Source organism: Ceratina calcarata, unplaced genomic scaffold (genome assembly GCF_001652005.2).
Source record: "Ceratina calcarata isolate Rehan_Ccalc_2016 unplaced genomic scaffold, ASM165200v1 scaffold250.2, whole genome shotgun sequence".
In the NCBI taxonomy this organism is placed as follows: Eukaryota; Metazoa; Arthropoda; class Insecta; order Hymenoptera; family Apidae; genus Ceratina; species Ceratina calcarata.
In genome coordinates, this window is record NW_017147019.1 from 459,632 (window position 1) to 486,884 (window position 27,253).

At 37.4% G+C, this 27,253-nt stretch overlaps 7 protein-coding genes across 13 annotated transcripts in view; 2 read left to right on the top strand and 5 right to left on the bottom strand.

The window, feature by feature from the left end:
- The window catches only part of LOC108623037 (GS homeobox 1), a 61,588-nt gene that overhangs the window by 19,172 nt on the left and 15,163 nt on the right, over positions 1 to 27,253 (top strand). The gene's annotated exons all lie outside the window — the stretch shown is intronic.
- Positions 1,447 to 2,756, bottom strand: LOC108623106 (mitochondrial fission process protein 1). 2 transcript variants are annotated; one of them, XM_018021410.2, is made up of 3 exons: positions 2,230 to 2,756; positions 2,032 to 2,159; positions 1,447 to 1,960 (listed from the first exon to the last, which is right to left on the bottom strand). In XM_018021410.2, exons 1-3 carry the CDS (start codon positions 2,279 to 2,281, stop codon positions 1,667 to 1,669), a joined length of 474 nt encoding a protein of 157 aa, XP_017876899.1. In that variant the 5' UTR covers positions 2,282 to 2,756; the 3' UTR covers positions 1,447 to 1,666. The 2 variants fall into 2 exon arrangements, with proteins under 2 accessions (XP_017876899.1, XP_017876898.1); XM_018021409.2 differs by having other exon boundaries at positions 1,453 to 1,960; positions 2,285 to 2,755.
- PIG-L (phosphatidylinositol glycan anchor biosynthesis class L) lies at positions 2,780 to 4,405 on the top strand. The gene is made up of 5 exons (XM_018021408.2): positions 2,780 to 3,292; positions 3,358 to 3,439; positions 3,548 to 3,744; positions 3,813 to 3,943; positions 4,010 to 4,405. Exons 1-5 carry the CDS (start codon positions 2,980 to 2,982, stop codon positions 4,148 to 4,150), a joined length of 864 nt encoding a protein of 287 aa, XP_017876897.1. The 5' UTR covers positions 2,780 to 2,979; the 3' UTR covers positions 4,151 to 4,405.
- M6 (neuronal membrane glycoprotein M6) lies at positions 4,303 to 7,448 on the bottom strand. 2 transcript variants are annotated; one of them, XM_018021407.2, is made up of 5 exons: positions 7,053 to 7,448; positions 6,439 to 6,575; positions 6,182 to 6,364; positions 5,963 to 6,113; positions 4,303 to 5,893 (listed from the first exon to the last, which is right to left on the bottom strand). In XM_018021407.2, the coding sequence occupies exons 1-5, from the start codon at positions 7,054 to 7,056 to the stop codon at positions 5,577 to 5,579; spliced, it is 792 nt and encodes a 263-aa protein (XP_017876896.1). In that variant the 5' UTR covers positions 7,057 to 7,448; the 3' UTR covers positions 4,303 to 5,576. The 2 variants fall into 2 exon arrangements, with proteins under 2 accessions (XP_017876896.1, XP_017876894.1); XM_018021405.2 differs by lacking the exon at positions 7,053 to 7,448 and adding an exon at positions 6,690 to 6,813.
- On the bottom strand, positions 7,560 to 11,708 carry SAK (polo like kinase SAK). 2 transcript variants are annotated; one of them, XM_018021268.2, is made up of 11 exons: positions 10,777 to 11,708; positions 10,610 to 10,705; positions 10,329 to 10,542; positions 10,153 to 10,265; positions 9,980 to 10,072; positions 9,633 to 9,914; positions 9,033 to 9,563; positions 8,666 to 8,971; positions 8,321 to 8,605; positions 8,069 to 8,248; positions 7,560 to 8,008 (listed from the first exon to the last, which is right to left on the bottom strand). In XM_018021268.2, exons 1-11 carry the CDS (start codon positions 10,813 to 10,815, stop codon positions 7,829 to 7,831), a joined length of 2,319 nt encoding a protein of 772 aa, XP_017876757.1. In that variant the 5' UTR covers positions 10,816 to 11,708; the 3' UTR covers positions 7,560 to 7,828. The 2 variants fall into 2 exon arrangements, with proteins under 2 accessions (XP_017876757.1, XP_017876759.1); XM_018021270.2 differs by lacking the exons at positions 7,560 to 8,008; positions 8,069 to 8,248 and having other exon boundaries at positions 8,498 to 8,583.
- On the bottom strand, positions 11,771 to 18,990 carry yem (yemanuclein). Of its 2 annotated transcripts, XM_018021402.2 has the most exons (12): positions 18,796 to 18,990; positions 16,868 to 16,984; positions 16,682 to 16,768; positions 16,342 to 16,605; positions 16,103 to 16,259; positions 15,613 to 16,030; positions 15,388 to 15,549; positions 15,214 to 15,294; positions 15,043 to 15,078; positions 14,542 to 14,652; positions 14,290 to 14,469; positions 11,771 to 14,228 (listed from the first exon to the last, which is right to left on the bottom strand). In XM_018021402.2, the coding sequence occupies exons 1-12, from the start codon at positions 18,988 to 18,990 to the stop codon at positions 12,941 to 12,943; spliced, it is 3,096 nt and encodes a 1,031-aa protein (XP_017876891.1). In that variant the 3' UTR covers positions 11,771 to 12,940. The 2 variants fall into 2 exon arrangements, with proteins under 2 accessions (XP_017876891.1, XP_017876892.1); XM_018021403.2 differs by lacking the exon at positions 15,043 to 15,078 and having other exon boundaries at positions 12,941 to 14,228.
- Positions 18,987 to 26,703, bottom strand: LOC108623102 (Germ cell nuclear acidic peptidase). Of its 2 annotated transcripts, XM_026811930.1 has the most exons (10): positions 23,089 to 26,703; positions 21,554 to 23,015; positions 21,422 to 21,480; positions 21,161 to 21,356; positions 20,921 to 21,096; positions 20,502 to 20,863; positions 20,326 to 20,438; positions 20,153 to 20,260; positions 19,866 to 20,086; positions 18,987 to 19,674 (listed from the first exon to the last, which is right to left on the bottom strand). In XM_026811930.1, the coding sequence occupies exons 1-10, from the start codon at positions 23,099 to 23,101 to the stop codon at positions 19,619 to 19,621; spliced, it is 2,766 nt and encodes a 921-aa protein (XP_026667731.1). In that variant the 5' UTR covers positions 23,102 to 26,703; the 3' UTR covers positions 18,987 to 19,618. The 2 variants fall into 2 exon arrangements, with proteins under 2 accessions (XP_026667731.1, XP_017876893.1); XM_018021404.2 differs by having other exon boundaries at positions 18,987 to 20,086.

A 27,253-nucleotide genomic window follows, 5' to 3' on the forward strand; every position in this document is an offset into this window, starting at 1 on the left:
TAATTTCATTTATGAGAACGATATAAATGCCATAATGAAAGAATTTTGTAATTTTGTTAATGTATGTTTTACGAATCTTTTAGAATTGAAATAAACATCGTCAAGGATATTATTTTTAGACATACAATAAAAACTGAGCAAAACTGAGAGTTGTACGACTTTTAAACAGTGTGGAGGGAAGAATGTGAAAATTCTATATTCAAGTGTTAGAAATTATACGACGAAAATTCCTTGAAGACAATTTTATGAACGTTCGTCTCCTATAAATAAAATTTTCTATAAAAGTATATTGCTTCAAGTATTAGGCATAGCTGTTAATACCATTTCTGAAACGGTTTATGGAGGTCTTACAGCTCGAACAACCCTAAAAAAAAGGTCCCGTAAAGTCATAAAGGTATTTGTAATTTGTACAGCGCAGATTTCCTATTTCCATTGGCGTATTTATACAGTGTATGTATAGAATTGCCCGTTTCAAAGAAACAGCTTCATCATTGCCAGGCGCTGTTACGATCACTTTGACGGTGGTCGTCGCATTATTAACACACTTTTCCAACAGCATATTTTTCTGTAATCGATTTTATTCAGAATTATCATCGCTGTATAAATAAAATAAATCGTAACGCGTTTCGATGGACCTCCGTCAATTCGATGATTCCGACTGATGATCATGTTTTAAAATGAAAACGGTAATAAATGAATCCTCCTCTGAACTTTGTACCCTCGGGTTTCAACACTGTTTCATCCCGGTTTGGCGCGCCTTGCGAAATCGCCGCGACGCGAACAAAGAAATACGATCAGTTTTTCTTGTTGACTGACGCAGCGATTGTAGTTGCGACAAAAAAAAAATATATGTCACAGGTATGACAGGCTATTCGTTCCTACGCAATGCCGAGCCATTGTTCCGCGGCCGGCTCGTCCGACCCGACAAGACGATAAATGGGAAAATGAACGCGTACTAGCGAGTTACGATCTTCAGTCTACGGTAATTATTATTGGTTTTCTGAGCCAGACCCGTTTATTTACCTTTCACGATCAAACAGGGAAATCGCCAGCCTCTTTTTAAACCCCGTGCATGAAAAATACGAGCAATTTTCATCTTATCTTTTCTCCAATTTTTTTAATCGTTCTTTATTATTACGTATTTCAAAATGCGCTCCAGGCTCCTTTTCATAAAGAAGCGTGTTTATGTCTGATTGCATACTGGCTAATTCTCCTTCGCCAAAATTTCCTTTGCTAGCAGATAACACGAAAAATTAGATATGCAAAATACACAGTCCCGATAATAAAAAAAGGATTGTTTCGGTCGGACTAGGAAAGCAAATATTAATATTTCGGCGGCTCGTGACAATTTCCGTCAAATGTGAACATCGCGTGTCCGGCTCGTGGAATTAACGCTTGGCTTTAGTAGGCATCGTCCTCTACCGGATTTTCTCCAGATTACTAGTATACGCCAACGATTTTTTTTTAACAGTTTATTTTAAAATATACGTTCCGAAATATACAGAAATAAAAATATTTAACAAGTATAATGTAACAAAATAGGCATAACTTTCAGGCGCATTATGCTAATAACCTTATATGTATAATACCTATAATATTAAGCGGCAGAATATTTGTCTTTTTTTGTCAATTTGAATCTACTGTCCATCAGAACGGATGTTCATAATCAAGAGTGCTTAGGATGGTATCCTACCCACTTTCGATAAGTGACGTTCATTACGTCTTCTACCATATTGTCTATGGGACGTATTATTAGAGGTATAGAAGCTAGACCAATTGCAGTTGGGATCCATTTGTTCCTTAAGGCCACATTGTTGCTTCTTTTTTGTAAAAATTGAACAGTGGCACAGATTCTGTTAATCGTGAAACCAGGAATGATCACAGAAGCAAATGACTGCCACAGTAACGTGTCTGTCATACCCATTAAAGCATTTTTTGTTCTTCCTGGAGTAACATCCTTCTGCAAAATGAGATACTTATAAGTACTTCAGCATCACGTATTTTGACAATTTGGTCTTACGTTTAACTTACACGATAAGCTTTGAGACCACTGTTGATCGTGTCTGCGAGCACGTAGCCACTGGCTATAACGTAACTAAGCCGTACTACTGAATTTGGAACTATAGATCTAAATGCCTCTCCTACTTCGTTTGCATAGCCTGATGGAATAATTTAAAAACGTAGTTCGCATTGTATAAAATATAATCTCAGATCTACGTACGTACATACATGTAACGAAAACGTGAATCAAAAATTGAATAACAGTGAGCCTATTTCTCATTACCCAAATATCTGACTGGAGTGTCACGGTATAGGTCCACTTCTTTTATCCCTTTCATAGTAAATTGCTTTAATCATCAGGTATTTAAATACATAACCTATGGAACACTTCCGATGCCTCAGTTTCACGATTAAATGGCATACATCGGCGTAAAACCGATTTCATTAAAGATGTTCGAAGTATACGAAGAAAAATTATAGATTCATTTAAATAAATGATTACTTTGGTACGATTATAAAATACTTTGGAAGGACATTGATCGTCGGAAGAATTCGAAATTGGAATAACACCACAGACTTCAGGATACACGCAGATTGTACATGCAGCGAGAACTTTTGCTACAGGTCCTGAAATGTCCTGAATTACCGATGCGATCAAAGGTGAACAAAATATGAACCTTGACAGGACACGAACAAAACAATCTTTGCGTTCCATTTGGAAGGAAATTTGACATGGTACGGAAAAGATTTAATAGGAAACTGTGTACGAGAAGTTAGCTTGACACTGTGAATGAATTTGTATTAGCATAAGCAAGTATGGCGTCCAATCCTATTATCTCGTATAACATAACACTTAAATGTTTCTTAAATAAAATGAATTCGATGTCCCGAACGCTATTGGGATAGCTCGCTCCTTCGCAAATATGACCGGGCCGTAATATTCGTAAGTGAAAAACAATCCGTATACCGTCGTGCACGATGATAGATCTCGATTTCGTCAGGGGATACCTTAGTATGCAAGTCAATGAAATAATTTGTTGGTGGTGGTTTTACATCAACGAGATTTCGTGGCAATTGCTAATCGCTATCACCGCGTATCTTTGCGTTTGCATTTTCCTCTATTCAGTTTTGAAGAGAGTTAGCCACGTAGCGTGGCAGCTTCCAGGTCCGCCTGCGAGAATATTGTTAGTCACTGCTCACCCTGACGATGAGGTGATGTTTTTCGGTCCTCTCGTTTACTGGGTCACAAAATCGAAGGCTAGCGAAATTTATCTACTCTGCCTTAGCAATGGTACGCGTATTAGCCGAGCGCGAGCGTATCTTGGAAACTGGACTATTGTTGGATATTCTTTTTAGGTGGTGATAAGAAGAGAAAAGAAGAGTTATGGAACTGTACAAAATTATTAGGGATTCCCGAAGATAATGTAACAATAGTGATGTAAGAAATTATTTCAATTACTTAGTTTAGGATACGATTTGTTGAATACTCACATATCATCACCATATCGTCCTATTAATTTTCTTAGTTCAATAAATGCATGTATAGGAGTACAGAGTTACCTGATGATCCAAATGTACAATGGCCAACTGAGATAGTGGCAGAATGTATTTTACATCACGTCGAATGTTACAAGATGAATGCAGTTGTAACGTTCGATAGGCATGGCATAAGCAGGCATAGGAATCACATCTCTCTCTACTTTGCCATTGCTGCGTTGTGTATAGAAAAGAAAGTACCATACTGTTAGTATCCTTCAGTGTATCACTGAGTCAGCACGGAACAAAGGATAAATAATTCGATCTCTTTTCAGATTGTAAGCTGTACGTTTTAGAATCAGTGAATATCTTTAGAAAATATGTACAACTTCTAGATTTGCCAATTAGCTTATTATCCGCTTCGTACTGGTATTTAGTGACGTATGATCAAAAGAGAACCATAAAAGTAAGTGTGCAGTTGTGATAAAGTCGCTCATTATATCCGTGTAGATATTAATGAAAAAAATTTCAGAAAGCTATGACTGCACACAAATCGCAGTACGTTTGGTTTCGAAAGTTGTACATGATATTTTCGCGGTACACGTTCATCAATACCTTCCAAGAAGTGAGCGCTCTTGATCTGGAATTGGACCTCCAGTTCGACGACGAGTAGTCCGCTCGCACGTTCATTTTTATCCTTGTACAAACTGTAATTAATTGTACATATCGAAATATGAGATTTCGCTATTAATAAACGATGGAAAAGGTTCTGAAAGTAACTTACGAACTATTTTCTACGAATTGATCGGACACGACGTCATCAAATAGAAAGAACATAACTTTTTATTCGATCTTACAGAAATATACAAATGTTCGTAAATAAAAGTGTAGCGTATAAACAACAATAAATTCAATTTTTATTATGTAATTTACCTCTTATATATATAATCGTTTCATCACGGACGCCCTTAAATCAAATGTAATCTCCAGTTTGATATGTATACTTATCATCTGTACATAAGTCGAAAATTTTTCTCCAAAATTGATTGTACCATTAAATGAACGTTCAATTAAATTATTTGAGCAAATACGAACTCTTTGTGTATTATATTTGTCGTTTGAAGAATATCTTAAAATTTGTCTCTCAGCAACAACTTACGATATACATATTACATATAACTCTTTACGATTTTAAAAGATTTGGCACAGACAAGCTATGTGCGCAAAATACAATTTCAACTATCTTCCTATACTTTTTATAACATTTCACAATGTGATTTGAGTTGTTCATACATTTCTACAACATCGGTAGGCGAGTGAAGTAATACTTAATCAATTACATTGGAAGAAAACATTCTTCACTACGGTGTAATTAAAAACCTAAAAAAAAGACATAACAGAAAAATAACAGCTACCTAACCCTTTTCCTCCAGCACAATTAGAGCCTTTTAATAGCAGTGTAACCTTCTCAACTTACTTCTACGAAAATATAAAAAAAGAATTATATACTGTTAAGATAATCTCTGCAAGAATGAAAAAATAGAAATAGTGCAAATCGCGTTAATTAACAGTCTTAATACAAAGAGAACACTGAAGTTGTAATAATACATTAGTAGACCGTAGATATTTTTGTGCATGCATGAAAGGACGTAATACAATATATTTGTAAGTAGTAAATATTTTAGAAAGTATATGCTCTGTGCGCGAATTTATCTCATACGTATTAAAATTACTTTCGAAACGAACCATTCTGTTATCGAATGTATAATAAGTATGGAATGTCTCGTATATCTTATGTATTGAAGTTTAATGATAATTTATGAATAACGATAACTTACTTCTTCCTAAACGTCGTCTAATTCATTCGTGAAGTTCGAACGAAAATAAATGCTTAAGAAGACAGTCGCAGAACGTGGACGGCATGAAGTGTTCCCGCAAGATCTTCGGTCAGTAAACTACTGTAACGTTAATCGATAATAAAATACTGAGTTTAGGTACGTAGAGAAGAATAACATCAAATGGTCATCGATTCTTGTAGAGTAGATCTTTGTGAACAATAATTAGAGAGGGTTCATCGCGAAGATCTCGCGGGCCGTGTCCTAGAATCTGTCTTTGCCGCGATGGTGGGAAGTCAAGGTTCCCATCCCGGATTGAGGAGAGTCGGGATCTCCCGTGTCCTGCAGGTACTGTAGTTCTTGCAACTCTTGGAACTTTTCGTGGTCCCTAATGTGCGCGTAGTTCGCGGACAGACACATTAAATAGTGTATCAGACTCAATACAACCAGCATCGTAGCTACCGTTGCCAATATGAACATCACTTCTGCTTTCTCAACGAAATCTTTACAGAACAGCTTCACTTCTTGTGAGCCACATATTTTCATATCATCCACTCGCGTACTATTCGGGAATATGAAACCTACAAGTAGAACAGTATAAAATACAAGTGCGCTTCATTAGTAAAAAAGACAAGCAAAGCACAACTTACTAAATTGAGTGAAATCGATGCATTGCTCGAGATTCTGAACTCGATGATTGCTGCATAAGCCCCAGAATATAGTAAAGATCCAAGTGATTATAACCAAGAATGCAAATATTAGGAGCCATCCTAATTGCAGTATGTAAGTGATTGTCATAAACTGAAAAATATTAAACCGTTAGAGAAATCTATTATAATTCTGTAGTATGTGAAAACAAAATTACATACAACTGCACAAGAGATCCGCCCTCCAACTCTGGATCTCCAAGCTCTATAGACCTTATGTCTTGTAGCTCCTGTCGCAAGACAACCAACACACAATATCATAAAACCCAAAGCTGCCATACTAGCACCAATTGTTGCAAATATCAGTTGAACTGCGTCCAACCATCCAAGACGAATGTGAAACACCTAGGAACATTAAATAATCAGGAATATGTAATAAACATGAAAAAGAGTTTAATAGGACAAGTGTGAGAACTTACTTGATCCATCATTAGAGAGCCTAGCGTAACGCCTCTGTACATCGTACCGCAGAAGATGCCCACCCCTAAGCAACACATTATCGTTGCTATAAGGGTTGCATACGGCACTCTGGCCATGCAATCATTACACATGCTCCCTATAAAACAATGGCTAATTTATAACACTGCTCCGGAGCGTAATAAAGAACTTCGAATTTCCCATGACCCGTGTTTAACAGTTCGTAAAGTTACGCGTTTTAAAAGGAACTTACTGCAACTTTTATCTTCAAAATCGAGTTCATGAAGGCTCCTTTCCGAAAATCTACCTATACTAATAGTACTATCAAACCGTCTACGTAACGGTAAACTGTCACTCGCGTTTTCACGGTTCCTCATATTTAATTACGATCAGCTTCGGCACCGTTTCAATAAGCGATGATTGAAACGATGAATGAGTAATCTTCTCATATACATACATATATCGCAGATAAGATTACGAATTGTATCGTATCGTACGCGATTGCTCACGCTGTCGAGCCGTTACTATAGGAAACTAAGTATTCTAGGAAAGGATGTACCTTTTTCCTCGATCACTTCCGCAGTATAAAAAAACGATTAACAAATATTTTGCTCACCCATGTTCCGACTTTGATACCGCTCGGGGTTAGGACTGTTTCAGATGGGCACTGCCCGTTGATTCCAAGCTACAAACGCTAGAATTCTCTCAATTATCGTCGTAATTGAATGTCATTCTACTGTGTTAGTGAATAACATCCTACACATTTCTCGTAATTACACATCCGCACGTTACACCACTTGATTGTAAAGGGTCCAGAGATTCTTCTCCTGACCACCTGATATCACTTGCTGTTTGTTCAGAATTCCCGAAATTACGATTTCTGTACACTTTATTTGTTTATCGCGGAGTAACGAATCGGTGGATGTTAACGCCGTACGATGATTATCACGTTTTAATAACAACGTTCGTTTTTCGGATGTTCGTTTGTTTTCCCATGACCCTTTAAAACAAATCAATATGGCGACAAAAGGTAAAAGTGAATGGGATCATTGTCCTCGATAGAGATTGTAGGGTACGCAGTAAGTAGTAAATCAAATACACACAAACATTCTCTTTCACGTCTACAATCGATTGACATAATAATTTGAAACACCTTTCAATCAAGGAGCTTTATTTCTCTGTAGTAGTAACATAATATAAATTAAATTTCCAATATATCTATATAAAAATGCATTTGTCTTATTACATTTTAAAATTAGGTCGCTCTATACTTAAGCTATATTTGACAGTTAAAATGTATAAAAATAATTGTTCTCTTATCATAATAATTAAGCTAATCTAAATCTATGTTTCATACAAAATAATTCTTCATCTAAATGTTTAGCTAAAAGACTACCGAAGACTCTTATGCTTCGGCTGGACCAGGTATTTAATTACTGTCGGCAGATGATGTAATTTTTCTTTAACGACGTAAGGTACTTCTGAATTTTGTTGATGATTCTGGTTATACTTGGTAACGCTACCGTTATTGCTCTCATAAATTATGCCACCACCGTAACTTTGAGGACTTACCTGAAAGTACTCAAATTAATCGAATTAAATTCTTACGTGTCACCTGAAAAATCAACTTACTGTTAGAGCAGAACCATCTCTATAATCGACACGAATATCTCCCGATGATAATTGCGTGGCAGTTCCGACTCCCGGAATTGGTACCTTATAAGTATTGACACTCACGTTCCGTATAGAATTCATTTTTCGTGACCGTGATGCTACCGTTGACATAACGGAACTAGCGTCGAAAGACGGCATCTGAAATATTAATAAAGAAACGTAGATTAGTATGCAATTGGTACGTGAAATAGTTTACATCTTGCCACGTACCACGGGCGTATTGTTGTTCGTTGCTTGTGAAATATTTTCTTTTCCTTGCGAGTAAGGAGAATCGCTTAAAGCCGTAAGAGGCCTACGTCCGATAATAATAGGGAAGCAAGAATTTCCAGTAGCTGCTTCCAAAGAAGTTAAAGTAGATTCGAGCAACAAACAACGCTGGTAACACTCGGAATAGTGCTCGTAATAATCGTCGAAATGCGGCGGAAATTCACCCTCGATATAAGTCGGGCCATCGCTTCTTTCGGTTATCTTTACTATCCCATCGACACGTACAACCTACGTTAATATGCACGACACGGATATTTATACAACTCGTACTGTTATTTATACACGTACCTTTACTCCATTATAAAAGTGAACTTCGCAATCTGGGTGTGGCCCGTTTTCCATAAAGAGACATTTCGATCTTTGAGTATACAGCGTTACTTTCGGAGTCTTTGCTCTCACCAGTTTTATAAAACGAGACGCGTATACGTATTTCCTATGGTGACGAGACGGCAAATTTTCATACGAGTAAATACTGTCCGCGCCACGAGCTGGTAAAGAAGGTGGTTGAGACCCAACATCCGTTGAGGTCGTCGGTTTATAAAGAATAACTCTTAAACCATCGCCCGATATTCGGCACACTTCGCTTATTTTTTCCTGTGACACAAAAACAATGATAATTAAATCATTTTTAACCACGCGATGTTTGCATACATACTGTGCCATTCCTGCGTTTGATAAACTCGATGCACACTTCCCCGTTATCTAAAATAGTAAGGATCGCATTCTTCGTTCTGTGCCTAGTCGGTTGTAATCTTTCGGAAGACAAAGGCGGGACCTGCAACTTCCGATCGTCGTCGACAATTTCGAAGCAATTCTCCGTTTTCTCTTTTTTTCTTAATTTATCACTCTTATGCTTGTCAGTCTCTTGATGCGCATCGTAACTGCTGCACTGCTCGCATTGTGAAATAATTTTACTTTGCGGCGGAAGCGGTATCCCGGCTAGCATAGAATTTTGTGTGCGATTATTGGCACAATTCATTTTATGCGTTTTTGTAATGGGTTCAGATAAAGCTTCGCTTCGTGCGCTGAACATCGGGCCGAGTCCATTCGACATTACAGGCATCGTCGACATTCTTTCTTCCGATCTAGATCGCATTCTTGGTCGTCCATAAGAAGATAATGTTCTTCCTACTCCTGAGTCAATCATACCATCCCCTAACAGTTCCTTACTCATAGCATTTCTCTCCTAGAAATAAAAATATTTCTAGTATGTCGAAACATCGGTATTCCTTTCAGATCTTTAATTATTACTTACACTGTGCAACTTATTCTTTTCTATATTAGCTATAAACGGATGTTTCGAAATATCGCGTAAACGAATCCTATCCTTCGGATTTTTCTTCAATAACTTATCTATCAGATCCTTGGCATTATCTGACAAATGAGCTGGCATCACATAATCGGCCATGACAACGCGTGTCAGAGTACTCTTAACAGCATCTGTATCGAACGGAGGTTTGCCAACTAATAGAGTGTACAGCATACAGCCTAAACTCCATACGTCTGCTTCCAAGCCATGTGACGATCTCGTTGCTATCTGTAGTAACATCAAAAATTAATATGGTACAGACTCTACGTATGTAAGCACATCATTTGACAGACCTCAGGAGATATGTAATTAGGAGTACCGCACATAGTTAAATGTTTCTCATCAGGCCTTGTCAATTGGGTCGCCAGACCAAAGTCTGCTATTTTCTATAAATTAAACAATTATATTGCTGTTACTCAGCTTTGTGAATGAGTTATAGATTTTTAATATATGTAATTATTCTTACCACTTGCATGTCCCTGCTTAGAAGTAAATTGGATAAGGACATGTCCCTGTGAAGTATCTGATGGGAATGCAGATATAATAATCCCTGTACTACTTGTCTAATTATACGAGCAGCTAAAATAATAGAAACATCTGTAATATAAGAGCCTATAAAATAATGATGTTGTACTTAATTACCTTGCTCTTCAGGCAATGCGTGAGAGCCTTGCATTTTAAGGAAACGCTGGAGCTCCCCATTATGGCATAATTCTAATACTAAATAAACATAGTTGGCATCTTCGAAGAATGTGTACAATTCAAGAACTGCAGGATGCTTCAATCTCGAATGTATCGCCACTTCTTGACGTACTCTACCCACCATCCCAGCAGCTTGCATTAATTTCTTGTCGATCTGCATGCAAAGCAAACGTTTAGTTTGGACATATTTAATAACAAATAGAATCATTCGTTTAACTTACCATTTTGATCGCAACTTCGATGCCACTGCGAAGACATTTTGCTCGATATACACTGGCGAAGCCGCCTTTCCCAAGTAAATTCAATACCTCGTAATCCTAGAGTCAGGAGTACGATTAGTTAAGTGTTAGAAATGGTGCAGGCCAACGTACAGATTCAAAAAGCCAACCTCTATCTGTTCGCCGAAACCTCCGGACAGCGGTGGCATTTCCAGCGTCCAAGGATTCAATCACTTTTTCAATCAGCACAATCACCAAATATCACCGAGTCTCATTTTTATTCGAAACCAAGTGTACCTTAGAAATATATGATTAAAATTTGTAAACATTAATGACATGGCGCGCTCGCCATCCGTAAATCGTGAACGCTGCAGGTGGTGGCGTGTTTCCGTAGACTAGATTTCAATTGTTGATTCAAAATGTTAATTCATGTATTTAATTGAACCTCCTTTAAATTTAAGTGTTTCTAATCATGAATGAAAACCATTGACAAAGAGATTCCTTCCATGTGATTCATTGCTTGCATTTCAAATTTCCGTCACCGTAAATGATCTCTGAAATGAACGAGAAAACTGACTTGGACCCTGAATACAATTGGATCGTACGAACTTGTACGAACGCATTCAACGTCTATTTAACTATGATCCACTTTACTTTTTACGATAACACTGTAAACATGCAACCGAACAGCACTTGTAAGTTATAAATGGTTTCATTAAAAGCAGAAATTATCATACGTATATGATTTATCACATAGTCGTGTTCAACTCTACTCGTGTTCAATTTTAAAGAATATAATAATAGTTGCAGAGGCTCTGTCGTACCCCATATTAATGGGATTAGTGGACCTCGTGGTGTACTCCATATTACAATGAAAATAAGTGACATAAATCCTTTACCGATGTGAAAATCATTTTTGAATAAATCGTTGCCAAATCGTACAGTTGAATTGCTGGTGCATATAAATTAGGGACGTGATGATTTGCTAAAGAATTTTTCAAATCGACCGTATACGCAGTTTTCTGTTAATATTCATGAATTATTTACAGAAATTAAAAGAACTGCGCGTACACATTTACATATCATATAATATTCACAATTTTTGAATATACGGAACGTAGTATTTACATCGCGGTTTGGACAAAGGTAAAGATAAGCAACGTATTGTAAAAAATATTCAAAACTTATATTTTAAATCGTTCTCGTGGAAATTCTCGGCAAAAGAATTGTACAAGGCGGTTAATCATGTTCTAAATATCGTAAGGATAAGATGGGAAGAGGAAGAAAGGTGTGTGGCATATAATACAATCACTAATCTTCATGTTCCAAAAATATTATAGCTCTTTCTACACAATACTTTCACGCACATTCGCTCTTACACTCTGCTTACTATATAACTGAATCGTTTAATTAAGTCGTACATTAATAATACAGGTTTGTAATTGAATAACCGCGGTAATTGGTTTTGTATACTTATTTTTCGTTTAAAAATGATGCATAGGTGTACGATAGACCGCCGTTCTACCGTAACATCTACTATTTGTTGTTGGATAAATAAATTAGACATTATAACTGAATGATTTAAAAGGCAGAATATCGTAAAATATATATATATATATATATCTAACTATCATTATTTCTCTCCGTGATACGAAATCATAAATGCCGTTCATACGCAAAAGGAACGCTATTTAAATTATTTTTCGTTCGCAACTTAGCGTGGCCAGGGTGAACGGGCGCTATGAAAAAATGAACTTATTAATATTCCTCCTTTTGTCCTTGTATCCTGGCAGTAGGAAAAATGAAATGAAGCAATTCTTAATTAAATTTATAAATAACATGACCGTCTTAATTGCTGGTAGACATATTAAAATCGACAAGTAGCATTACGCTGTCAAATAAAAAAAGAGTGTATCTCCGTCGACTGTCTTGGCTACGGCAGTCGATGGATCATAACTTATTTACAAGAGTCTATAGGATTAATTATATTTCCATAATTTATATTTACTCTGTACAACGCGCGTTTCGAATTACTACGAATGAATATATTTACAATTTGGCGGTTTATTAAAATATTTAAAAATTGATGCGATACGATGCAATCGCGGCACACTATCAGTTTGCTTGATTTGGTCGTCGGTAATAATGCGACTTTTAATAATGGAAGAAGTTCGGATCAGTTTCCCACTGACTTGTCTCTCATCAAAAATAATACAGATATTTACCGAAGTCCGCCCTTTTCTATAGGTCACTATGAAATTATTATCTGTGTTCACCGGCTTTTTCATTCGTTTCAACATAATACGTTTATACTTCACATATATTTTCTTTATATTACCATTGTGATTCTTCTTTAGACTTCAGTTTAACGTCTTTCTTTAAATATAAGCGTGAATATTCATCTTGATAAGTAGCACATTGTGTAGTCGACTTATTAGGTTTCTGTATACTACTCCCGACTGGTGAATTACTGGGCGAATACTTCATTTCTTGTAATTCCTGCAACTCTTTCAATGACCTCATCACCATTTGAACGTCTTTCTCCTGTTCCGATGGCTGGACCGCGTTACTCGCAGACTCTTCCGCGACGAGCCCAGCATCCTTTCGTTTATCAGAGATTCCTTTCGAAGGCGCGTCGTCATTGAAGATTTGACTTAAATAATTAGTAGCAGCAATCGTCTCCTCGTTCTGTTTCTGTTCCTGTTCTTCTTTCGTAAACAATGGTTTCTGTTGCTGCTGCTGTATAGGCACTACATCTGAATTAACATGTCCTACTTGTTTCTCTAATAACTTTTGATCCTTTTTCCTCTTCTTCGTATCATGCGATTTGTGTTTCACTTCCGTGTTCCGCTTTTTATCTCTCTTTTCAGTCTTATTAGCCATATCTAGATCCCTGTCTTCTAATCTCTTATCATTCTTCGTGTCTGCGTTCTCGTTTAATTGTCTATGCTTTATAGATACTGATTTCGAATGTGTAGAAGCTTGATTCGACGTGGGATAGTTAGAATATTGCGAATGCGTAGACGAATATGAAGCTTCCTGTCTGTGTACGGAATGATGTCCACTTTGAGGCACTTCATTTGTATTTGGAAGAACATTTGAAGCTTCAGAGAAAGGAGTAATAGAAACTATATCTTTTTTATTTTCATTAATCTTGATAGACGATTTGTGAAAGTCATTAACTGGTGTGATCGAGAGGGAACTATTACCTAAATCCATTAAATTAATCTTCTCTATGTGACTTTTAACCGGTTTCTGAGCCATCAACTGAGACGTAGGCACAACAGAAATTTTACCTATGCTGGAGTTACTAGAAGATACAATCACTGAATTTTCATGATGTTGCCCTAAGCTGCTGGGATCCTTGATTTTATCTTTGCTCTTTATACTATGTTGCTTTTTCTCCGTGTTCTCACTTAATTTCGAAGTTCCTTTTAAATAACTTGTAGAATTTTCCGTAGTATTTTGAATTTTCGGCGGGTTCGCTGTAATTTTCTCTTGCAAGGGAACGGTACTTGTGGTCGACGCCTCAAGCCTCGCAGAACTGTAAATCACATTTTCCGATGAACTCGTACCCTTACCGTTGCCGATCTCTTTTAATTTCTTCGCTTTCTTCTTTATGCTGAAAGAAAATTTGAATGTTAAACAAAAGTCATGTACGGCCCTCATATACAATTACTTACGTAGGCTCGATGCCGTCGATGAATTCCAGTAAAACCTTCGCTGTCATGTATCCATGCGGCCATAATGGTAACAGTTGTCGAACCATAAAAGACTCGACGTAAGTGAACAGACTTAATTTCCTAGGTCTCGAAACGTTGTAACATTGACTCCTCATAGTTGCGATTTGAGTAACGAGTTTTCTGTAAAACAAACATTCCTGGTCCATTCTTTTAAACATAAAACTTTCCGAATTTATGATAAACGATATTTACTTTGCTTCCTCGGTCCAAGGAAACTGCTTTTTCGGAAGTTTCGATTTACTTATATCGTCGCGCACATCGTCGTCGGAGCTCTCAACATCCTCGGGTGATCCTTCCTGCTCCCTGGAATAGAAACACTAATTGTGAACTTAGGGAATTAGGGTATCATGAAAAGAAATGAAAACATGATGATTATGGATAATCTGCAACAAGAATGTATTATGAGTCCCTAAAATTGTAATACATATTGAATCGCTTTTTTCGGTTTTATTATTTAACGATGATATTTATGATAAACTAAACACTGTACTGATGATAAAAAGCCCCGTATTTCTGATTATTTCAAAAAATATATAAGAAATGAAAATGTAATTATAATTTTTGAAGATGAAAACAAGGAAAATATATGTACAAGCATGAGTAGGGCAGGAGAAAACAGATTGAAGGAAGGAAAGATAAAGAACGATCAGAAAAATGAAAATAGAAAAAGGCTTCTTCTTAAGGGCACCTTACCAACAGTACCGGTATATATCCCAGTATAAATGAGGACTAAGAAATAAGAAAATAGTAGTAAGTTTCCATCCGAAGTATTATAATTCATTGTTTAACTTGTTCATAAGAATCTTTGTCTCTATATCAATTTACTACTTCACTAATTAGAGGAACGCGAAAAACAATACTTACTTTCTTTCAGCCACCTTTTGACACTCATCCTGATATTTACTTATAACAGATGGCATTATATCATCAATCTCTTTTTTTAAGCTGTAATTAAAAAATGCAATTATAGAAGTCATGTATAAATTAAGTTTACATCGATGCGTTTAAGACAAGTTTACAAAAACATAGTCATCTTACCTTTGTATAAGTTCTGTAGTCTTGTATTCGATATCTTCTACGAACAATTTTTTTGCTCTATTCTGAAGTGCTACTTTACTACACGGTAAAAATCGTGCGAGATGTCCATACGTTTGTAGCCTTAGGCTCGGGGTCGAAAGCGCCCTTAGTCTTTTCTCTAAACTGAAATAGAAATTCTATGTTTATACCTTCCAAAATATACGAAACATGTTATGAATCGCTTACTTAAATAATAAATTATTCACTGATGTGTCGAAAAATTTAGTCTTTCCCTCTTTATTGTTTTCGGCATGCGCCTTCAACTCATTGATTGTTATTATAATATTTTCTGGAAGAGACTCGGGCAATGGCGCTTCTTTGTCAGCATCGTCGCCCTCGGATTCTGTACCTATACACCGAGACTGAGAATCTGATGTATCCCTACTCGATTCATCTTCGACTCGTGCTGCATTAACCACACTTTCTATGGCATCGTCAATGTTACTATCTTTATCACCTAATTTCTTTAGCTCTAATTTTTTACTATCGAAACCATTACTATTCGACGCTTTCTTCTCGAATTTTTTTATGTCGAATTTCTTATCTTTAGGTCTTTGCATATCTGTTTTCTCCGACTTCTTCTTCTCTTCCTGATCCTCTGAACCTAAAATTAATGTCACAGCTCATTATCACGTTCTAATAACTAATTAACAATTTCATATAAATATTTTGACACCTTCGCCATCTGTAGTTTCTCCCTTTTCTTTCCGTCTGCTCAGACCGTCTCCATCCAATTGAGAATTTTGCTGATCTTGTAAATTGTGTGGCTTCTTTTTCTTCTTAATAACATTTTCAGATCCTTTCTTCTCGTAAGTTTCATCTACCTTTTGTTTCTACAGATAAAAACGAAAATATTTAGAAAGAATATTTACAAGAGCCGAGTTAAAAATAATATTCTAGTTTAATTCCAGTCACTTTTCTCTGTTGATCAGCAGTGGTAATATCTTCGGTATCCTCTTCGTCCGATGAACTGAAATTCCGTTTCTCCGGCCTTTTAGGACTGTCCACATCTTCCGTATCTTCTTCGCTACTTTCACTGCTCTCATCATCGTTACTTTGATTATTGTTATTATTATTAACCACCGGCTGTCGATCTACTGTCTTGAATTCAAGCGCTCCGCTATTTATGTAAAAGCCTCCATGTGCCGTGGTCACCTCTTCCGGTACGATCTCATCGTACTAAATGGATTACGTGAGATAAAACACTGGGAAAAGTAGTTAAAAAACAATAATAATAATTAAATAAAGTACGTACTGCATCAGTATTATCGATAAAAGGATCATTCTCATCGTATCCGGCTCCCAAGTCCACGTAATCGTCATATTTACGCCTTTTAGTTCCCTGTACAAACATTAAAAATGCATCAAAAACAATGAATTTATCGTACTCGTTATTTTATCGGAATTACTGCACTTGTAAAAAAAATTACGTTTTACATACATATTTCGCCTCAAACCTTCTTGCCATATCACGGAGTTTATCATCGTCATCGTCCTCGTCGAAAGGCAATCCATTGGTGGTAGTGTCGTCCCGTTTCAAATCTTTCCTGCGCTTCTTCTACAAAATGAAATTATTCGTATTTAGCTCGCGAAGAAACAGTCGTTAACCGGATATCAGCTGATACCACGTGACCGGTCACGGGCTATTTGAATTTCGTTCGCGTACTTTCACTATTTTGTTAAACATTAAAGCGCACTCACGCGCATGCACACGTTTCATTGGCGATATATTATGTCCTAAAAACTTGAAAATCTAAATTCATCATGTATTGATGTTGCGTTTCTTTCTGTTTATTTATTGATAAATGTTTAAACAAAATATTCGTTTCCCCAATTGTTTATGCAGATAAGAAAATGCACGTTTACAAAAAAAGAAGAGAAAAAGCAGAGAGAACGAGTAAACAAACGAATTCAAAAGAGGGCATAAATCGTCCATTCATACCAGGAGCACATACGCGCGGAATATCACTCTGTTGCCCTTTCTTTCGAGGCGCGCAACTCCTTGTTGTCTTCTGTTCTCCTAGTACGAGGGACGCTACGGCGACTGATTGATTCGAACAAAAATATCCTTGTCAATAATATAAATATACAATACGCTTTATAAACTATACTCGAAATAAATTCAATAACCGATAAATATGTATATATATATATACGTATATAAATTACGAAATTATATGCCTATATAATCGATACTACATACAGGCAATATATACACAGATATGTAAATTCTCGTAAGTATTATCATCAGCATTTACATACTAACATTTTATTTGCATACAACGGTTTCATTTCGTACATGGTGTCGCATGACATAGTTAAATAAAAAATAGATACATAACGTATAAACGAGTTTTATCGAGATAATAATACCGTTTCGAAGATCCAAGAAATAAATCGGACGTCAATTTTAAAATAAAAATGATATACCTCTGCGTTACAATGTAATGAGAGAAAGAAGGCAAGAAGTGAAATTTGAATACGAACGGTAACAATAGGAATATACATATAAAACAATGTAATGCAATTCACATTGTATTAAAACATTTGTCTAGCGCGAACTGATGTGTAATGTGTTTCATTTCTTTGTGACGACTTCCGTCACAGTGCATCGATTATAAACTAGATAAGGATACAATTGTACGTGAAAGATCATTGAGATAAAACAGAGCATTAAGCTGTTGTTTATGAATACATTCAGAAAAAAGAAAGAGTTAACGAACGCATCGTATTTCGATAAAACAAACACAAAACGCGCACGTAGAATCGAAGTGAATCTCGCACGAATGAGTTCGCAATACCGAATGATATTCGATTATCTAATAATTCAATGCCTTTTTCTCGAATGCAGGATAATTATTTTTATGAACAGCGGACGTAAAATTGCTCGTACGCGATCGTACGTTTGAAACGAGGCATGAAACATACGGTGCTGCAAGCATATGTATGCTGGACGCGGGCATGCACCGGCAACGCGCTGTGACGTTTCTATTCGATGGCTACGAATTGATCACACCTTTTCCAATCGGTTTAGACGTAATATTTAACATGTCCCAACGAAAGAAGCGAACGAAATAAGATGAAACAGATCGGTGCGTGGCCGCGACTCACGCGGTAACCGCGACATGACAATTCGCACGGGCAAACGCATGCATGCTCGTCTCTGTTTCGTGTCGTCTGAAAATGGGCGATTCCATTGGGATTTTTGCAAGTTTCTTGTCAAAGTGCGTACGTGAAACGAAGCCGTGGTCGATGCATTTCGCACCGGCCTATATGTTTTGGTAAAAATGCGGGCGTATAGGATAGACATCCGGGATTTTGTTTTAACTTTGGATAAACGGAATAAACGGGTGAAAGGAAGGAACTGACCTCCTCTGCTTTGAGTAGCTGTGCGTAGTTGTACTCAGGACATTGCTTCTCGTTCGACTCTGCCAGGGTAAGTGTGAAGCGGACGGAGGGCGCGAACTGTTTGCCCTTTTCCCCTTTTTTCTCCTTTTTCGTGGCGTAGCCCAAGGACTCCGGAAACTCCAAGGTCTGCGAAGGTACCCGTTTAGCTTCTGACATTCCTACATTTGCACCGAACTCAATGCGGATCACGGAAACACTGCGAACACTGCGGCAACAACATGGTCCTTTCTCTTAAATACCGCACCGACACCGCCACTTGCACGTCGCCATCTTCGGCTCGACTGTTTTTAGAGTGCGCTGTTGATGCCGCCGCCACACCGTCGATCTAAGGCATGCGCACGGAAACACGCGAAAAATCTCAAGTCTCGTTCTTATGAAACGATTTACCGAGTCCCTCGTCGTGAGAATCTGCCACATTTGATAGGATCCATGCGCCAGACTTTAAATTAATCAAAAGTAAAGCAGTACACGCGTCACCGGCGAGATATTGTTAAAGAGTGGCAGTGTAATTGTTGGAATAGTCCAATGAAGCTGAAAACAATTGACAATCGCTTTTTTCAGTGGTAATCGGCACCGAGGAAGTCGGTAAATGGCTATAACGGCACACCGACGAGTTTGGTTTGATAGGCAATAGATAATGATGATAGCTTGAGTCACAACTTTAGTCTTATGAAAGATCACAATTCGATTTGTTTAAATCATTTATTAGATATTTTGGTACAAAACTTTACAAGTATGTATCACGTATGAATAGCCTGTTCATAAAAAAAAATATACAAAATATTTATAGTAGGTGTCTATCTCGCTTATAAGAAAAATGTAGAGTGCCACATTTTTTGCCTGTAATGGTAAAGTCATGTCAATTGTAAAAACCATAAAATTAAAATAGCTTAAGTTAAAATCTATATCTATAAATACGTTAAAATGCATTTATAACAATGCTTAATTCCCGTTTCTTATTTAATAAGGAGTATCTGCGTTTTCATTGATTTCCTGTCGCTGTGCAATTTTAATTGCAGAAAATTGCTGACCTAAAATTTTCATCACCTCGCCATGTCTCATGTTACGCTCTTTTTTCACGGAATTGTAGTTCTCTTTCACGAAAAGCGCAAATTTGGAAGGCTCTCTCTTCGGTGTTTGCACTTGAATAGTACCAGATTTCGTTGTCTTATTTAATAGCAACTCGAATCTACCGTAACAATGACCACAGCGTTTTCTTTCCACATCTAATGATTTAGAATGTCTACCGATGCTGTAATAAAATTTAGAATTGCTTCATTGTACTCGAATATTTCTTAATTTACGCAAAGTATTTTACCTGTATCCGCAGCCTACGCATCTGTACGTAAATTTGGTTTTGATCTTGTAATCGTGACACCTTCTAATTGGCGGTATTTCAGGAAATGTTCGCATAGCCTTGTTAGCCCTTCAACATGAAGCGCACAAACGTTTATATTTATGTTTTAATTTAATGAGAAAGTTGTTGCTTACCATTGCGTCCAGAGTGGACCGTGTCCGTCAGAGACACCATTTATCAACCAGGCAGCAGCATGACACATTTCATGAATCAAAGTGTCTCTCAGTCTGTCAGGAGTATCTAAAATCTAAATGCGAAGGATCATTTACTTTATGTTTAAACTAATGTTTTTTCTTAATAGATCACGTACCTTCGTTGCTAAAACTATTCGCGACGATCTTACGACACCACCGAGTGTCCTCACTGATTTCTTGTTGTAACAATAACCAGCGGTTCCTCTCATGCGAATATTCCAGTCTATAGTCATATTTTCAGGCAATTGCTTGTCAAATACTTTTTCATTATATAATTTATACAAATATGTGCACAACATCTCTTTGTTATCTTTAAAATTCAGTCTATATTTCTTAGCATCTGGATGCGCTTCAGCGATAGGGACGTTTTCAGATAACGATGCCAAGAAACTGTTACATTTCTTGTACTTCGATGCATCAACATTTGTTTTACTTTCAACAGTTGGTTTAGGTAATTGACGTACAATTTTAGTGGAACCTATAAAATATTCTCTTTACATAAGACATGTTACACATATAATTCAATGTACATTACCTTTTTTAGAAGTGGGTTTAGGTGGCACGATATCGCCAGGGTCAAATTCGCTGGTACTTGTATCTTCGCTTTCATCATTACTAAATGATAACTTCCTTCCTCTTACATTAGACCCTTGATCTCTGTTGTTTTTCTGATTTTCATCTTCTGTGTCCGTATCACATATTACGAACAAACTAAACAGGAAAAAAGATTATTACAAGGCTTTTACAATTTTTATTATGTATATTTATATAGTACCGATTGTTGATGGGAGGAGCTTTTGATTTTGATTGTGTACTGCTCGCTGATGTTCTAGGATTTGTCAATGCAGTATAATACAAACTTTCCGAGTCACTTCCTGAGCTCTCATCGTTAATGAAGCTATCTTTTCGTTTAACAGTGTTCTGAACGGTTTGTTTCCTTGGCGAATTTTGTACATTTAAGTCCTTTAAGGCTATATAAAATTTCAAATAATTAGTACAAAAAAAAATATGATACAATTATTACGCAGTCACTTACACGTGTCAGAGTCATCATCTGTGTCTGATATATAAGATTTTTTCCTCCTTATTTGTTTCCTGTAGACAGATTTAGATACTTGTATTATTAAATTACTATTGATGCAATTCTCAAACAACATTTATAATTTACCTTTCAGTTTGAACAGCTCTACTTTTTACAGGAACCGCTTGCTTACGTGGTTCAGAATTTGGAAACAGTACGTCAGCTTTATCACGCCAAGATTTACCGTATAGTTTGTCTAATATATGCGCACAGTCCATGATGTCCACATTTTTCTGTTCATTAGCAGTTGAGAGAACGTTACTCTTAGCAATAGTCTTTTTTGATGTAGACAAAATTAATTTATTATCTTTCGTTTTCTGAACAAACTCATTTATTGTTTTTTGTCGTACTACAGTCCCAGGTGTTTTATTAGTGTCTGGATGTTTAATTTCGTTTTCAACAGGCTGCTGATGTATTCTTCCTCTGTTATTTGGAGTTTCATAATTCCTTTCTAATCTCTCTAAACTACTATTACCCGAGGTTGTATCGTCTTTATTGCTGGGAGGCACAATGCTAAAACTATCATCTTGAGATTCAGATACATTTGCCATAAGCCATTGTGAGATCTGCTCTTTCTTTCTCTCTGATAATTTAGTATACACTGTATCTACGTTTTTTTCCACAGCTGGCGTATTAAAATACTTGCTCACATGAGTTTCACCATTTCCTAAGTTTTCTTGGGTATCTGGAACGATCTCGTTTTCAGAATCTACCGGAGTTTCAGGAATAGGTCGACTTCTAGGCGAAATAGCAGGATGCCTGATATTATCATTTACCTCTTCATCAGATTCCACATTTGTCTTTCGCACTTTTGGTGAATCATATACTATTCGTTTAGACTTGATATTTTTCATGATATTCCTAGTGTCTTTTGGAGTAAGGGTTTTCTTAATATCATTATAATTTTTAAGTATAGAAGATATAGTCTTAGTTGGTTGAATATTGACATTAGAATTCTTGGGTTCTTTTCTATTAATGACAGAACTTGGTGCTGTGTATTTTTCATTTCTTGTATTCAGATCGGACTGACTATTTGTTTTAGCACTATTTGTTGTACAAGAGATATAACTACTACCAGTCTTATCTGAACTTGCAACATAGTTCTTAAGAAAATCAATACTACTAGAAGATTCATCAGATGTATACATATTTTCTGATTCAGTATTCTTCCACTGGTAATTATTGACAACAGACTTTTTATTTTCTTTCCATGCTTCCAGATAGTTATCATTTTCACTCTTTTCGGAATCTGTAGAATCATTAATATATATTGTTTTCTCTTTCTTAGGAAACTTCTTCACTATCGTTTTCAGTCTGGAGACATATTTAGGAGAACAGCTTGATTCAGAACTAGAATCACTGATCACTATCACATCATCGTCGTTTGTAACTTCAGTTTCAGATATGATAGAAGTTTGGGACAATTTTAAACAGAAGTTTTGCGAATTATTCTCCTCCATGGTGTCGTCAACTTGCCATTTGATATCACTCAATTCTGTACATTTTCCAGTATGTATTCCGTAGTTTGCTTCATGCAATAAGTCATCCTCTACGAAGCAAGAACGATTATTATTATACAATTAAACAGAAATTGTATTGAATTCATAAATTAATTTACTTACTATGATTAGACATCCTTTGTCACGTAACAATCCTGAAATCTAGCAATCCGGTAGTATCTATCTATACTTTGTTTCAATTCCAAAGCATGTCCTTATGCGAAGGATAAGGATGTAAACAAAAGCAAAAAGTGTGAAACAGCAGTAAAATGATCACACAAACTCGACGAATATTAACAAAATAAATATTGTTGCACTCATTTCAATTCTTCCATTTTATTACAATACGATAAATCATGTCGTACCATATTATTATTGTAAAAATTGGTAGGAAATGTTTTCGAGTTCAGTAACTGACATCAGAGCAGTATCATTTAAATTTATAGTGCCTACATTCAATTACATCTGTTGCTGCTTGGTTCACGTGGTTACGTACACACAAATATCATTCATGTGAAGTAAGCCACAAGACCAGATTCGTTGGGACTGCGTCTACATTCGAGAAACGATACTTTACTAACTTCATATCTATTATGTTTAATTACGATTGGTCAGGAGTTAGGATACATGATTATATTATTTCGTGCGTGGAAGCACAGATGAGGTATATGTACTGGCCTATCACACAACCACATCTATCCACTTTATCATATATTATCCATATGCTAGCAGACACTCATCGAGACTGGTGAAAGTGTCGAGACCGTCGAGACTGTCGAGATGTCTCGGCAAGACTCTTACCGAGGTGGAGTGGTACCTGTTTGCCTCGCCACAGGCATTGCTTCGCCTTGGTTCGAGTCACGAAATTGTTAGACTTTTGTATGGACGTGGATGTTCTCACACTGGCACCTTGTAATAAAAAAATCAATTCGAAACCTGAATGAAAAAACTAAATAATAGAAACCTTTTCACGTTGCAGGAATTATTTAAATCTACTATTCTACTATACATATGTTTTATTCACATCAGAATTACAGTAATCATATCCAGGATTTGAGAGTAGTAACGCATTTTTATTAAAGAGAACGTTCACATCTAATTATTTGCCACTGATCGATCGTAAGGTACTTATATGCGAATATTAATCATCGAATGATAGTCGCGAGTTCGGAGAAACCCCTCATCCGCCAACACGCGTGCACGCGTACCTGAGCGAATGAATAGTTATACGCTGCGCCTTTTTCTGCCCTACCCGGGTAATTTCGGTATTTACAGGATTAACGTACGCGCTATGAACAATATATATAAAGCGATGGGTTTCCGATAGATCGGGAGGACAGCTGCCGCGGACGCGCGCCGTTAAGCCGCTTACGTCGACTCATGAACATTTTTGCGCTTTTTTGGAAAATCGATCCCTAATCTGACAGCCATTGGAATTATCGGTAATTTCCTACGAATGAAATGATAATTGATTCGAGGGATCGGAACCGAGGGACACGAACCCTTCGCCCAACGCAACTGTACGTTTGCTATTATAAGAATACCATATAATCTTACTGTTTCAAAAATGGACCAGAATTGAGATGAAGCTGCATGATTGGTATTTTCACCATTCTGCTATTGAATAATTACGTTGTAAATTTCATTGAGTATTCGTTCGATAAATGCTCGTATCGTATCCGGTGTGGAAACTTTCGACAGGGGAATTATTGGTACGAAGGATGGTTCTTGTTCTAAAGCAGCGGCAACGTTTATAAAGGGCTAATTCTGAGTTATGTCGAACATATCGTGCGAGATTACAAGTTACGAATGAGGCTCATATATCGCCGGATTACGCGGCGTTTGATGCGGACTTGAAAGGAGAACCACAGGCCTGAGCAAATAAGGCGAATGGTAATAGCCGGGACCTTTCGCGAGATCGGCTTGCCAACGGGAGCAAGTCAAACGTCAGGCCGCAGTACCGCGGTTGATACGTGTGAATATCTGGAAACGGTAGCATATGTCCGTAAAGGCAATCGCATAATTCACGGGGAACGTCACTTTTCGAAAGGATCGATCGACGGTACGGTTTGGCGGCGTGCCACTAAACTTCGCCCATTGATCGTGCCTCTTCGGCTTAGACCTAACAGAAATTAGCTTCGCGAATAAAATTGATTTCTCGATTGCGTGCTATTACAAGTTCGAGTAACGAGCGTTGTTTTCGCGATTCGTATTTACTATTGCAGTTATTGAAAATAAGTCTCGACGAAGCCAATAACGTATAACGACATAATTCAACGTTGCGCGATTTATCGGAAAGTAACTTTTAATTTTAGTCATAAATAAAGAGACAATGGATATTAATTATCTCCCATCCGGAGGCCATTATTCCTCGGTCGAATGAAAAAGTAATTAAATTTTTAATTCAGGTTCCGAGCAATCTCGCATCTATGGAAATAACGCTCTTTGTATCAATTTTGTATTTCTAGTCGAACTGCCAGCCGCGGTTTTTGTGAAAAAAATCTTTTCAAAAGAGCAGTTTAGTTTTAGCACGAGTCAATATTTGACATGGAATGCGCTCGATACAATACTCCTTTGACTCGGTCGAGTTGAACTAGACACTTTTTCATGGACAATGTTATTTCAAAGTTGCTTTGACGAAGTTATCGACCCTGTCCAAAAATATATTCCACCACGAGCAGCACCGATACACCTTCATTTACTGCGATTCGAATAAGTTTGCTAATGGACAATTTTTGCACGCGAGCAATCGTGAGAATAAATTTGCTCGATCGGAACGTTCGTCCTGCAGGATGTATACGCGGCATAATTTATCGCGAGGTGAGCATTGCGTAACTAACGTGGCATAACTAAAGACGGGGTCTACCGGCACTCGACGCCACTCGAACACAATATCGAGACGCTTTCGTTGAAACGGTGTCTCTCCGCGTGTCGTTCGAGTTTACGTTGGTAAAAGGGGGCTCGAACACTGTCAACGTTGCACAAGCGATTCGATCCGCATTTACGCGCGCCGGGGAGACACGTTGGTTAACTAGTCGCGCTCTCCCTCTGCCTGCTGTTTTCGCCCATTGAAACGCTGCCGGTCGAATAGAATGAAAATTAAAAGCTACAACTGCCGAGGCCATTATTCGCGACACCTTCGACGGGGATCTACGCAAATTAATGGTTCCGAGCTCGGTCCTATTTTAACAACGATCGAGAAGTCCGTCCGGATCGTTCTCGTCCAATTTCCCTTCTCGGAAGCTGAATTTCCCTCTCGCGGATCGCCCGGCTGTTTTTTTCCTGGAAATATTGTTCATCAATATAGAATTTAATAAATGTCAAAACGGCGTATGATATCGAAAGAAGAATTTAATAATATCGTAGGGACCTTTCCCATGTTTATTTCCGGATATTAAAGTACGTATGCAATAATGGATTGCTGAATGAACTAAAATTGCAGTTCGTTCTGATTACCGTAATGAATTCTGTATTTAGAAACGAAACGAGAAATTACTTTCATTATCCTTGATTCCCTTTGCCACACGACCTCGTACCACATTTGATTTGAATAAACATAGTTGGTATTTAAATTTGCACGAAGTGCAATCGACGGAACGTATTTTGTTTTATTGCTCGTCAGCGATGAGAAAAAGAGAGGAGCGAGAATTAATCGCAGCCGCTGCGAAAGTTCCCGGCGGTAACGAGCTAAATGAAATTTCCGTCTCTGTTTCAGAAACGGCGAGCCGACCAAGTACCTAGTAGTCGCTTTTGTTATCGATTTTCTCGCCTCCCGGAGATACCTCCTGTTCTTACCCGGCGAAATCGTTCCAATGAAATGGACGCCGGTTTAACGGCGTTCTCGATACTTTATCGCGGAGTTGTAAAAAAGCGAGGCGACCTTGAGGAACTAAACCCAATCGCATTTACAATTATCGCAGACGCATGCAAGTTTTATTAACAGATATTGAACAGGAATTACAAAGTCGATCAGAGATTTCTGTTACCAAAAATGTGGCTTTCGTTGAATTCACAGGCCATTGGTTATTGAATGGGACACGCGTTTCTTTCATTGGAACCGTCGAGTATGGCGTGTCGTACCTGTTTTTGTAGAAACCACTGGAGAGACTGTCCGTCGGCTCGGCGGTTAATCGAGTGGCTGGACGCGTTGGTTAGAACGAACCAGAGAAAAATCACTGTCTCCTTTGAAAAAGTGGAGGGGGCGGGGTGGAGAGAAGGACCGATATTTTTCTGACACCTGGCTGCATGTTAGCCCGTACGCGACGCGGTTTCATCGGATCGGAAAATT

Excerpts from the sequence above, each read along its gene's own strand:
- M6 (XM_018021405.2), bottom strand. The coding sequence starts at position 6,813 with ATGAGGAACCGTGAAAACGCGAGTGACAGTTTACCGTTACGTAGACGG. Across the intron at positions 6,576-6,689 it reads TTTTGAAGATAAAAGTTGCA|GGAGCATGTGTAATGATTGC; the intron begins GTAAGTTCCTTT and ends ATTGTTTTATAG. Across the intron at positions 5,894-5,962 it reads CATCGATTTCACTCAATTTA|GTTTCATATTCCCGAATAGT; the intron begins GTAAGTTGTGCT and ends TTCTACTTGTAG.
- yem (XM_018021402.2), bottom strand. The coding sequence starts at position 18,990 with ATGTCAGAAGCTAAACGGGTACCTTCGCAGACCTTGGAGTTTCCGGAG. Across the intron at positions 14,653-15,042 it reads GATATATACCGGTACTGTTG|GGAGCAGGAAGGATCACCCG; the intron begins GTAAGGTGCCCT and ends TTTCTATTCCAG. Across the intron at positions 14,470-14,541 it reads CCTTGGACCGAGGAAGCAAA|AAAACTCGTTACTCAAATCG; the intron begins GTAAATATCGTT and ends TTTGTTTTACAG.
- LOC108623102 (XM_018021404.2), bottom strand. Across the intron at positions 21,481-21,553 it reads AGAGCTGTTCAAACTGAAAG|GAAACAAATAAGGAGGAAAA; the intron begins GTAAATTATAAA and ends ATCTGTCTACAG. Across the intron at positions 20,087-20,152 it reads TGCGTAGGCTGCGGATACAG|CATCGGTAGACATTCTAAAT; the intron begins GTAAAATACTTT and ends ATTTTATTACAG.
- SAK (XM_018021268.2), bottom strand. The coding sequence starts at position 10,815 with ATGCCACCGCTGTCCGGAGGTTTCGGCGAACAGATAGAG. Across the intron at positions 10,543-10,609 it reads TCGAAGTTGCGATCAAAATG|ATCGACAAGAAATTAATGCA; the intron begins GTAAGTTAAACG and ends CTTTGCATGCAG. Across the intron at positions 8,606-8,665 it reads ACTTTTATAATGGAGTAAAG|GTTGTACGTGTCGATGGGAT; the intron begins GTACGTGTATAA and ends ATATTAACGTAG.
- LOC108623106 (XM_018021409.2), bottom strand. The coding sequence starts at position 2,339 with ATGAAAGGGATAAAAGAAGTGGACCTATACCGTGACACTCCAGTCAGA. Across the intron at positions 2,160-2,284 it reads CACTCCAGTCAGATATTTGG|GCTATGCAAACGAAGTAGGA; the intron begins GTAATGAGAAAT and ends TTATTCCATCAG. Across the intron at positions 1,961-2,031 it reads GTGGTCTCAAAGCTTATCGT|AAGGATGTTACTCCAGGAAG; the intron begins GTAAGTTAAACG and ends CTCATTTTGCAG.
- PIG-L (XM_018021408.2), top strand. The coding sequence starts at position 2,980 with ATGATAGATCTCGATTTCGTCAGGGGATACCTTAGTATGCAAGTCAAT. Across the intron at positions 3,293-3,357 it reads TCTACTCTGCCTTAGCAATG|GTGGTGATAAGAAGAGAAAA; the intron begins GTACGCGTATTA and ends TATTCTTTTTAG. Across the intron at positions 3,440-3,547 it reads GATAATGTAACAATAGTGAT|GAGTACAGAGTTACCTGATG; the intron begins GTAAGAAATTAT and ends ATGCATGTATAG.